This window comes from Podarcis muralis, chromosome 13 (assembly GCF_964188315.1).
Source record: "Podarcis muralis chromosome 13, rPodMur119.hap1.1, whole genome shotgun sequence".
NCBI lineage: Eukaryota > Metazoa > Chordata > Lepidosauria > Squamata > Lacertidae > Podarcis > Podarcis muralis.
In genome coordinates this window covers 15,513,262-15,525,406 of record NC_135667.1, presented here as the reverse complement: position 1 = coordinate 15,525,406, position 12,145 = coordinate 15,513,262, and the positions used below count along the sequence as shown (strand labels likewise).

At 44.1% G+C, this 12,145-nt stretch overlaps 1 protein-coding gene across 2 annotated transcripts; it reads left to right on the top strand.

Moving 5' to 3' along the window:
* Positions 1-1,521: 1,521 nt before the first annotated feature.
* On the top strand, positions 1,522-11,787 carry KAT8 (lysine acetyltransferase 8). 2 transcript variants are annotated; one of them, XM_028704154.2, is made up of 11 exons: positions 1,522-1,961; positions 3,139-3,213; positions 4,047-4,222; positions 4,430-4,483; positions 4,585-4,749; positions 5,399-5,488; positions 6,393-6,533; positions 7,138-7,231; positions 7,827-7,977; positions 8,197-8,351; positions 10,333-11,787. In XM_028704154.2, the coding sequence occupies exons 1-11, from the start codon at positions 1,682-1,684 to the stop codon at positions 10,395-10,397; spliced, it is 1,446 nt and encodes a 481-aa protein (XP_028559987.2). In that variant the 5' UTR covers positions 1,522-1,681; the 3' UTR covers positions 10,398-11,787. The 2 variants fall into 2 exon arrangements, with proteins under 2 accessions (XP_028559987.2, XP_077774071.1); XM_077917945.1 differs by having other exon boundaries at positions 1,634-1,965.
* The last annotated feature ends 358 nt before the right edge of the window (positions 11,788-12,145 follow it).

Sequence of the window (12,145 nt, the reverse complement as noted above, 5' to 3'; positions counted from 1 at the left end):
TGCTTTTATTCAGGGCAGGTAATCCAGGTCTTTGTACGTATCAGAATTGACTGGGCATTAAATCCCCATTTCATTATTTATTAGAGATATCTGTATTCCACTTTTCTAGTTCAGACTGAGGTGGCTAATACCAACTTTTTGATTTTAAAAAAGCACACAGAGCTATAAAGCATAGAAATACAAGAGATAGAGCCATCACACAACTTCAGAGGAAGGTGTGTTGCATCTCCGAATGAGATAATGCTCTGAACTTTGCTTGCTACACTCATTTTCAGCTGGGAGGAGCAAGGTTGGGTAATTTGCACTGGATGCGACTGCCTCATACAAGTGTACCCAGTGCAGAGGCTGTGCTCTTAGCCATCCTCTGGGAAGGCTGCCTGTTGCATCTCTGTGTGAGTCAATGCACTACACTTGCCTCCTTAACTCCTGAGAAGGGCCGGATTTAGGTGTGATGAGGTAAGCTACTGAAGGGGTAATGGGGCCCTTTATATGTCCAGCTGTCCTTTGTCAACAACAAATTGTCGCTGTTTTTTGTGTTCAGTATATGGTAATTTATGGACCTAATAGGTATCTAATGCCATTTGCACATAACAAAACATGTATTTTATCAAAGTAATTGTTGAACTGAAATACAATTAAGAAGAAGTATATTAATAGTGAAATACAATTAAGAAGTATATTAATAGTGAAATAATTATTAAGCACTAACTTAAAATGATTTTTTATTCATAATGCAAACACATTGGCATTTGGCAATAGCAAAAGTTCCTTTAGAAACACTATTTACAAAGACTGATAATTTAGTCTCTAGAAACTTGCTATAACATGAAATAATAATAGGTGTAAATATATTATGCAAACTACTAATAATTATAAATAGCAGAATGTAGGCACCCTATATATAGAAATGAGCAAACCAGTGATATTTTAGGGAGCAGGCTAGCAGACCATTACTTACATCATAGGAGCCTACACAACACAAAACACTGTTGCTGTATGTAGGTTTTGTTTTATTTGTTTTTTATCTTATATTTTGGAAATGTATATCCAGCCGTTTTTTTTCTTTAAATTTTTTTTGGTGGGGGCAGCTATAGTTTGTTTAGCTTATGCGTAAATCGGCACTGCTCCTGAGCGTATTGACTTGGAGAGCGGCTTGTTTTTACTCCTGAGCGATCTAAAAAAACAATTTTTAAAAACCAGCTGAGATTTACAGCGCCCATTTCAGCCCAAAGTGACCCCCAACTTGGAAGCGGGAGTCTAGTCGCTGCCCGGTTTTATTTCGGGGAAGCAGGGCCACCTTCCCCAGCCTCCCCATCTCCAGGGCGCACATTGTCGCCTAAGCTCCAGGCATAAAGCGCCTGGCGCGGTGCATGCTGGGAGAAGGCTTTACCTTAATAGTTCTGGAGCCCTGACTTAAAACGGGCGCTCACGCGGGTTCTCCGTCTCCTAGCAACGTTCCGCCGCGCTGAGCGGCCTCTCGCGAGCGCCTTGCGTCACATGACCCAAGGCGTCATATTCGCGCGCCACCTCGGTACGACAGTGACCCCCTCCTTTTTTTTGTTTCTTGTTTTAATCCGAAGAATTCACTTCCGGTTTGGGCCTTGGACGGTTGGCGGGACCGTTAGTCGCGGGGGGAAGGGCGCGTGGGTTGTGAGCGCGAGTTCTCGCGGTGGCGGTTGTCATGGCAGCGGCTGCGGGGCCTGGAGGAGGCGAAGCGGCCTCGGCCTCCGCTGCCGACGAAGGCGGCGGCGGCGGCGCGGACAGGGGGAGCCCCCCCGGCTCGGACCCACGACGCCTGGGGCCGGGGGGGCGAGAGGAAGAGGAGGCGCCGGGGCAAGGCAGCGCGGGGGGGCCGGCCAACCAGAGCCGCCCACCCTCGTCGTCGCCGCCGCCCCGCGAAGCCGAGGTCACCGTGGAGATCGGGGAGACTTACCTGTGTCGGCGCGGGGACGGGACGTGGCGTAAGTACGTCTCCAGGACAACAGGAGCGGTTCCCTTATCTCCCCCCCCCCAAAAAAAAAAAATCACCTCCTGCTCGTCCCAGGACAGTGGTGGCCCCGTCCAGGTGCCGTCGGTCTCCCCGTCAGCCCCATCCAGCATGGCCAGTGGTCAGGGATGATGGGAGTTGTAGTCCAGCAGCATCTGGAGGGGGCCACAAGCTCCTCGCTTATGCTACATCACCGAGGCTTCCATGACCCTGCATTACTCCTTATGACAGCTGCTGTTTATTCAAAGCTTTTCTACCACCGATAGTCGTTGTTGTTTAATTTTGATTGTTTTAAACATTTCCAAGGCAATCATTCCGGGAGGGGGGGAGCCTAATGAAACCCATGGCAAAGTTATATCGCAAAGCAGCAAAATGGAACAAAATAGAATGTGTTGCTATAAAATAAAAACACTTCACCCAATCAAACACAAACATGAGGTCACTACTAAAAGATTCTGTTCCTGGTGGACATCAGCCATCCCCTCAGAACAAGCAGCAGGTTATCAAAATGATGACCTGTGGCTGTGATCCTGTGCCCACTAACTTAAGAGTATACCTCATTAAATGCTATTGGACATTCTTTTGGGACGTACACAGGTGTAGCCAGTGCATACAGTATTCTAGTTCTTCCTGTGTTGTATCATCCCTTAAAGTAGCCTTTTCAGAGAGTACTGTAGAGTTTTATGTGAAGCCTTCTCTCTGCATACCTGCACTCCTGCAACATTGTGGCTCCCAAAATCAAGGGTATATAGGTTGGCCGCCCTTTTCTTCTGGAGTTCCCAATCTGTATTTTTCCGCAGTGTTTTTGCCACATTTGGATCTGAAAGATTCTTATTAAAATACACAAATAAAAATGGACTAAGGCATACTTCCATTTTGTATCTATTACTTGGAAACTTTTAAAATTCTGTGATATATTGAGCTCTACTGTCCAGTACAGAATAGTATATTTGGGCTATTCAAATGGGCTCTTGCTTTGACAAAACATGCACACCTGCATCCTTGACCAACTATTACAGGTCCTTTCCACTTTTGCAGCTTGGTTGTGAAGAGTTTGACTGAGGTATGTCAGAGTGAAACACTGTTATTAGATTCTTTTTTAGTCTTTCCTAATTTGAGATTAACCATATTGAGTGTTGACTTTCTTCCAGATTCTGCAGAAGTGATCCAGTCGCGGATCAATGAGCAAGAAGCCAGGGAGGAATTTTATGTGCACTATGTTGGGTGTAAGTATCTTTTTGAGGTTCTCCATGTCTGCTGATGTGGTGAGGAGGAAGTGTGAGATGCCTTTATGGTCCAGAGGTAGCCCACATGATGTCCCCCAGATGTTGCTAGACTCCCATGCTGGCTGGGGTTGATGGGAGTTGTAGTCCAGTGACATCTGGAGGACACCACACAGGCTACTCCTGGAATAAGAGCGGGTAATTCCTTCCTAACTCATTCCAGAGTCCCTGTTACGTTTTACACATGCAACAAGACTTCTCAAATGTTGAAACTTATACTGAAATTACGTATTTTTCCAAGTATCTTACACTGAGCGAAAAAATTACCAGCAGCCTAGATGATTTTTTAAAATACTTGTTTTGTGGAGGTTTCCTAAACATTATTAACATCATTATTATTATTATTGTTGTTGTTGTTGTTGTTTTGTTATTATTATTATTATTAATTATTTGCCCGGGAAAGGAGTGAAGTATCAAATAAGGAGGTTAGCAGTTGCACTCCTGTGTTTTATTCCCTTTCTGCAAGAGAAAAAGACATGAAAATTTTCTTGAATTTACATCCACTGCTGTCCTGAATTCATTGCAACTAGTGTTAAATGCCATGTTCTTAGAGGTGATCTCTTCAGTCAGCTGGACAGATAAAACACCTGAGAACTATTAGAGTGATACTGTTGTTAGTAGGAGGGAAAATGATCTCCAGTTGTTTACATCAAGGAAGGATGGAATGGGAGATGTTTTAACCTTCAGCTGAATAACGTTTGAAGAAGCATCTTCGAACTCTTCTTGTGATTGGTGGAAGATCCAAGACTGATACATATTTCTTCTCCTAATTGCAGTCAACCGGCGTCTGGATGAGTGGGTGGACAAAAACCGCCTGGCCCTCACCAAGACAGTAAAAGATGCAGTACAGAAGAACACGGATCAGTACATGAATGAACTGTCTGAACAGCCAGAGCGCAAGATCACTCGGAACCAGAAGCGCAAACATGACGAAATCAACCATGTGCAAAAGGTGATGCCAGAGGATACACGGCTGGGGAGATTGAACTGTGCTCTACTACAGAGTGTCAGTTCCAAGGCTGGAAAAACCCAGGGTGTCTGGTTGTACCTCTGGAGCTATTCCTAACATCAGTTTGGCACTAGGGGATAGCATTTTTAGGGAGTCTTGTCCAATTAGGAATTGAACATTTGGCCACCTTGCTGTCTTTTTCCATTGCAGACGTATGCTGAGATGGATCCCACCACAGCAGCTTTGGAGAAGGAGCACGAAGCAGTGAGTATTCACTAGCACTTGACCTGTCTTGTTGCCAAAATTAGGTAGAGAAAAGAGCACAGCTGTGTTTCGTGGCTCCAGCTATATTTCTCTCTCCTCAGATCACCAAGGTGAAATACGTGGACAAAATCCATATTGGGAACTATGAGATTGATGCTTGGTATTTCTCGCCATTCCCAGAGGACTATGGGAAGCAGCCCAAGCTGTGGATCTGCGAGTACTGCCTCAAGTACATGAAATTTGAGAAGACTTACCGCTATCATCTGGTATGCAAAGGGAATGGCTGCTGTTGGGGGTGTGGAGATAGAGGTGTATGAGTAGACCTGCCTCCTTAGTTAATGTTTTTATTGATGGACCACCCTGAAGATATCAAGAGCTTCAGAATTAATTTATTTAAAGTATTTCTATTCTTTTCAGGTGGACTTCACAAAGCAGTTTAAATAAAAATATTAAAACAATAAAGATCCATAACATTTGAATAATAAAAATTAAAAAGACATGGGTGAAGGAAACCCTTTTTTAAAAAGCCTGTTTCTGCTTCTTTTTTCTTCCATCCATAGAATATGGTTTGTCAGAAGCTACTGCATTGGTAGTCGAGGAAAGGAGAGACCACGACGGGGAGCTGGATGTTGTTAGCTTACCAAGCTGTTGGTTTTTCCCTCCCCTCAGAAGGATATTATTCAATTTCAATAATTCTAATACCTATTTATTCATGTGTTACAACTAGGAAAACTAAATGAGCAGTACCAATCTCAAATAAGAAAAGTAGAGGCTGTTGGCCTTACCAGAACCCAGACAATTGGGGAAATTGTTGAAGCTGTATTGAGCAGCCCAAGCAGTGGAATTGCTCAGAAAAATGCAGATTCATCTTTCTCTCTCTCTCTCTCTCTCTCTCTCTCTCTCTCTCTCGTTCAGGGACAGTGTCAGTGGCGGCAGCCACCAGGGAAGGAGATCTACCGCAAAAACAACATTTCAGTGTATGAGGTGGATGGCAAAGATCACAAGGTAGGGGTCCCAGCTTTTGTTTTTGTTTTCTGCTACATCAGGAACCTGTTAGTTGCTATCCAACCTATCTTGCAAATAATTTCAGAGCCGTGCCTCTACAAATGTGAGCCTAATCTCTCCCAACGGGCTATGAATAGTCATTAACATGTAAGCTCCTTCCAGAACTCCTCTTACTGTATCTTTGTGATTGTGGCAGCTTTTGGTTTCTTGATTTGGGAAGACTTACATGGGCAAGGTTGGAGCACTCACATATAGAAAAGATTTCCAGTAATGGGGCTGAGTGTCGCTATCTGTTCAGAAGGGAGTGATCCAATATAGAAACAGCTTTATCCAATCCTACTGGTCACGTGATATTGAGGGCCATCGCTGCCTACATGATGGATGGAAATTTTAGGTTGCTTACAGAGTGCTCAGTGATACCCTAATTACAGGCAATATAATAGCTGAGAGCAAACAGCACCAATATTGTGACAGACCAGTCACCGCAAGGCCTGTGAGGTATGGCAGAGAACTTTTAACATGGAAATGGCCCAGAAGATCAACTTTCTCATGTAGAGCCTTGCATCTGACCCTTAGCTTGGTTGCTAGGCTTGAAAACATCTAAGAGTACAGACTTTTGCAAGTTCAGACATTGCAATATGTCCTCTTGATTTTTTGATTTTTTTATGTGTGTAACTTAATAAATTGGGGAGATTTGATTTGTAACTTCGTTGAGGATTTTCTTAGAACAAAGTTGCAGGTTGAAATGAAATAATGTTTTCCGGGAAGATGAGGTATTTAAAGGTTTTGGGGGTATCCTCCATAGGGCACCTCTTTTCCTGGATTGGGAAATGAACATACACTCACCATGTTCTTCTTGCTGCTGTGCTCTATTTATTTACTGGTGTTTGCTTCTCTCCCCCAGATTTACTGCCAGAATTTGTGTCTCTTAGCCAAACTGTTCCTAGACCACAAGACTCTCTACTTTGATGTGGAGCCTTTTGTCTTCTACATTCTCACTGAGGTCGACAGGCAAGGCGCTCATATTGTCGGCTACTTCTCCAAGGTGATGGCCTGGCATAGGATGAGTGTTGGGAGAGGGTTCTAGCTGAACTTTAGAAGGGGTGTGAAAAGGAGGAGGAGCAGTCATGATACTACTTTTCTTAAAACTAAATTCTGATTCTAGTAAAAATGAAATTCTCATACGTCTGTTTATTTTGTATTACTTATTTCGCTTCTGCCATGGATGAGAGGAGGGCGATTGTGTGCTGGAAATCATCCTCATCCTCCTTTTGAGTTCTGAGATATCACCAAAGTTACCTGTTTGCTAACAGACTCAAGATAGTTCACAGTGTAATGCCTTACAGTTGAATAGATGTAATTCCAAAGAGATGACGGGTGGGGTGAAAGAGGAAAATGAGTGAATTTAAATACTATGGCCACTAGGGGCGGAGAGATGCTAAGTGACACTTGCTTCCTGCTAGCCCAATAGAATAGCTTTGCTGCATCACCTCTCTCACTAATGTAACCAGGTGAAATGGCTGCTGGTGAGAACAGATCTTGCTTTCAAAACAGTGAAAGCTGTGGTACTTAGGATGCATGAATCCTATGCCCAGTACAATATTCCCTGCTCCCTCGTTTCACTTCTTTGTTTGATTTTCTGCCACCAGGAGAAGGAGTCACCAGATGGCAACAATGTTGCCTGCATCCTCACCTTGCCCCCATACCAAAGAAGGGGCTATGGGAAGTTCCTCATTGCTTTCAGTAAGTTTGATTCTTTCAGTCATGTGCAATAACCACCAAGAGAAGTAGCTTCACAACCTTTTAATCTCTTCCAGTTGCTGGAAATGAGGATAGTGCCTTCACTTAACCAGAACAGACTAGAAGTAACTTGGGCAACATACGCCCTTGTATTCCACTTCAGTTAATCTGCTATAATTTGGCTTCCTCTGATTCTGTACTGTATCACCAGATGGAATAATGTTTTAAACTGTAATTGCTTTCAGACAGTTATAACTGCCTTAGAATGTTTTTGTTTTTTGAATATATAATACTTAATAGTTAATCTGAATTAGAACTTAGAATTTCCACCCTTAAAATTGCACTAACTAAAAGTGGGGAGGAATCTGCTCTTTTTAACATGTTGACACCTCCCACACTCTTGGTTAAGTTAAAGGGTTTTAGGGGTAACTGAGTATGTGCCCTAAGATCTTCTGGAGGGCTCAGTTGAGAGTGAGCCTTCTTTACTGGGTCTGAGCTTTACCTGGGAGAAGCAGCTGCAAACGTATAGCTCTTGAGATGTCTGAATTCTGAGTTGTGACTGCTTCTTGACATTAATCCTAAAGCTCTTGTTCCTCAGGCTATGAGCTCTCCAAACTGGAAAGCACAGTGGGCTCCCCAGAGAAGCCCCTTTCAGATCTAGGCAAGTTGAGCTACCGTAGCTACTGGTCGTGGGTCTTGCTAGAGATCCTCCGGGACTTCCGAGGTACCCTCTCCATCAAAGACCTCAGGTGAGAAAGAATCCATCTTGCTAGTAAGATGTGCTGTTTTGAGTAACAGTGCCCTCTAATTCCTCATCGTTGCTGAGAAACACATATGCTTCTGTGATATTCTATTATGTGCAGTCCTGAGTGTTTTTCATATGACCTCCCAGTTAAAATTGCCGGTCGATGACCTTGCCTTGTTTTTCACTCCCCTACCCATTGCTTTCCCCCCACTCCCTGGTGCAGTCAGATGACAAGCATCACGCAAAATGACATCATCAGTACGCTGCAGTCTCTGAACATGGTCAAGTACTGGAAGGGGCAGCATGTCATCTGCGTCACACCCAAGCTGGTCGAGGAGCATCTCAAAAGTGCCCAGTACAAGAAGCCTCCCATCACAGGTACCATGGGAAGGGCAGTAGTTGTATCCTAGACCTGGCGGTGATTTACAGGAGTCTTTTAATCAAAAGCAAAGAATTGGCAGCCTAGTTCAAATCATTATGTGGCATATAAGACCTGTCACAATGGCAGAATTGCCCTCTCAGGGTTTTAGAGTTGCTAGAGCTTTTGATTCCTTGTACACAGGCTGCAGTCCTCCAAACATCCTGGTTTTGCTGACTTCCTAACAGTCTTGCACAGTCCCAGCTCTTTCTTTTTTGGCTCCTTTCTTCAGTTTCATGTTTTCCCCCTACACATTAAAGTTCTTCTCCTTTAGTACTTTGAGATAATCAGAGATGGGCTTGGTGCATACTTCAATCTCCTGGCATTTTCCTTATGCCTTATTCTTAATCTTGCAAAGTCTCACCTCATTTTAGTCTCCTTGTCTCTGAGTTCCTCGTTCTTTTTGGCTTCCCTGTGACTTGGAACCTCCTCCCAGTTTTGCCCTGCCCTGTATGAGGTTTTATTGCCATTCAAACTGACAACCTCATTTTCTCTCAGAAGTTGGACTAAAAACTGCTTACATAAGGAGCTAAACATTCCATTCTTTGTCACTCCACCACCTCAGCCAGTCTCGTCAGCTGCTTCACTTTAACAAGCACAATACAATACATATGAGAGTAGCTTATATTGCATGTCTGTCTGTAGGATCACCATATGGGTATGCAAATATTGGGACAAAAATTGACAGCAAGATAATATCAGTCCCCCCCCCCCCATCTTGTTTCAAGTCTTCAAAATATGTGGATGCTGACTGGCTATTTCAGAAACCATAGAATGGAGATGTTTGTGACAAAGAATTAACGTGTTTCTACTTGTCCCTTTCAGTTAATACTGTATTCTTTCCTGTTACAACTGAGCTGGGAAATAGCATGTCTAATTCCACCCCTTTCTGCTGCTATAACTTTTGCAATAAGATGTTCATATTCCTTGGAAGCTGAATCACCAGTGCAACTTAAATGCGGACAGGCTTAACTACTTTGCTTAATCAATTCTGAATGCAAACTTTATAGAGTATTTGTCTCCCCTCTCCCCATGTACAGTTCTCTACATTTAAATCTGTTCCCAGGATAATTGGGTAGGATCCAACTAAATAGATCCACTAGCGCAAGGGCTTCCCTCTCCCCATGCACCTTCCGTGCCCCCCTGATTCTCTACTGGGGATTCACCCTAAGCCTCTGGAGCAGACATGGGGAAGAGTGGAGAGAAGAGGGAGGGGAATATCCTTTGTGCAGCCCAAAGCTAGTTGGATACCACCCATATTCTGCTTTTGCTTTGTTCATTCTGTCATGGAGTGTGCCAGGCATTGCCGAGTGCAAACACAGAACCACCTTGTGAGAGGTCAGGAAGTCAGAACCACTTTCAGTGGTTTCAGGTTTTGATCCCTGCTGAAAGAAGCATTGTTTGCCCCGGTGGGGCTGCTGACGTGCCAGTCAGTGCCAGTTATGTAAGAGGAGCTGCAGACAGAGTGCCAGTTTCTCCTTCTGAGCCTCTCTCTTTTTTTAAAGGAGCTGCTCGCTGTCAGTTGTTGCAGATGAACAATCTGCAGGGTGGGGCATGAAGGCTGATTATCAGCCACTTACAAGATAAGCTGGAGTATCATTTGCTTCCATGAAATGCAGTTGTTTCCAAGATGGGTAGAACAGCAAACAGGCTCTCATAGAAGCTAAAATGAATTTGTCTCAGTAATCAGTATTTGCCTTTGTTACAATCCCAAGGCATCATTTCATTCATATTGGCATTCTGCTGCTTGTTTTTCTGAAGAGCATTAAAAAAACTCTGCTGGAAACAGTAGCGTTTTGAAGTGGGATAGCCTTTTTGAGAAGCTTGTGTCAGCATTCTTAGCTGGCTAAAAGGCAGCACTGCTGCTTGTCTGCCTGTCTCAAGTGCCTGCTCCACACCTATTGACTTTGCTTTTCCCTCCCCTCCTTCCTTCCCCTCCAGTGGATTCGCTCTGTCTGCGATGGGCACCTCCGAAACACAAGCAAGCCAAGATTTCCAAGAAGTGAAGGAGAAACTGATATAAGCAACGGGAGCAGCTTGGCTTCAATACACATCCACCCTTCGTTTTAAGAGATTGTCTGAGGCATTCTTGTTGGTACTGCATTGATCAGACATGTCTTGGAACAGATGTTTTCAGGGTGGCGGGGAGAGAAGGTGTGTTAGCAGTGTGACACCAACTTTACTGTGCTCCACTAGAGTGAAGACTTCCCACTTCCTCCCCCACCCTCACCTCCTGTCCCTTTCTGATTTTGCATGGCAAACTCCTTCCTTCTGGCGAAACCTGCTGTCTTGCTCTCGTAGGGTAGTAGAATTGGTGGCTTCTGTTTTAACCGGAAGAGTAAAGGGATACACACCTTCTCATTTGTTGTTTGTCACTGGCCCTGGAACCTTAGTTTCTGAGCTGCTCTAGCACAAAACCTTGGACTGCCTCTACTTCCATTGTCAGGCAGGTAGAGCAAAACAGGGGCAGTAAACACATGTGAGGCAGTATTTGGGAAGCAGTTAGTCAGCAAAATTGCAGGTGGAGGGGATTCACTTCTAGCTATGACCGTTTGGAAAAAGAAGACTTGATTGTAGTTGCAATTTAGTTTTCCGCAGTCAAATTGCAATTTAGATCCATCACAGTCAAGAGTTTTGAGAGTGGCACACCAAAGGGGGGCATTGTCAGAATTGTGCACAGAAGCGCTTCATGCTCCCCTCAGCAGATGAGAGCACAACTGTGCAGAGTTGGGTTTGAGGCTGAATTTAAAAGCATGGATTTCCAAGAAACACAGCAGCTGAGAAGACACTGTGCCACACCTGCCCCTGAGAATATCCCTGGCAGCTGTAGCGTAGTAGCTAACAGGGTATCTGTCCTTTTGGGTTGACCCAGTTGATTTTGATGTTCTGCGGAGACCCTACATGAAAGGGATGGTTCTAAATGCAAATATGATGGGGTGGGGGCTGTTACTTGCCACGGGGTCATCGTCTTAGCCCAGGGGAATGTACAACCTCCAAACTGGAGGAAACCGAACAGTGGGATATTGTGGGTTAGTTGGTTCTGACAAGTTGTCCTACCATTGTATGAGCTACCTTTGCCAGAAATAAAATGAGAAGGAATTTTCTCAGAAGAATCGACATTCTCTTGGACAAAGCGCAGTGGAAGTAATGGAAGCGAAGAGGGAGGCTGCCGCTGTTCTTCACATCACCTTTCACCGATATGCTTGCACCCCTTCTACACTGGGACTAGTTCAAAAGGAAGTTGGTATCAGGGGGGTGGGGCTGCATTTGATATTATGGGAGGAACTGTCCTCATGATGGTTCTGCTACAGATATTAGATTCATAATCCATGTATGCAGTGTGTTTTCTTTTACTTTTCAAAAATATTTTAATTAATAAAACAACAAAACAAAGTATCTTTATGCTGCATGTGTAATGATGGAATTATGCTGAGCACAGGTTTGGGTGGGGGAAGAAAGTTCTGGGCAAGGTGTGGAGGCTTTAGGCCATACTGAAAACATATATTCAGGATCCTGGAAATCTGCCACTGTCTGCTTTATTGCTGTACTACCTGTACTGGGAAGTAGGAGAGCCAAAGCAGGCCCCTGTTGAGTGCAAGTGTGTCGTCTGATATCCTGGCATCACTTGTTCATGTATATGTTTCTAGAATAGAAACACACAAAAACACACCATGAAGTGAGTGACCGCTTTAGAAAGTGACGCAGGAATTCCTCTGACAGCCTTCCTTGATCTGTAACTCAGGCAATTCACCTT

Coding starts and splice junctions, on each gene's coding strand:
- KAT8 (XM_028704154.2), top strand. CDS start 1,682: ATGGCAGCGGCTGCGGGGCCTGGAGGAGGCGAAGCGGCCTCGGCCTCC. Junction 1,962..3,138: donor GCGCGGGGACGGGACGTGGC/GTAAGTACGTCT, acceptor ACTTTCTTCCAG/ATTCTGCAGAAGTGATCCAG. Junction 7,232..7,826: donor GAAGTTCCTCATTGCTTTCA/GTAAGTTTGATT, acceptor CTTGTTCCTCAG/GCTATGAGCTCTCCAAACTG.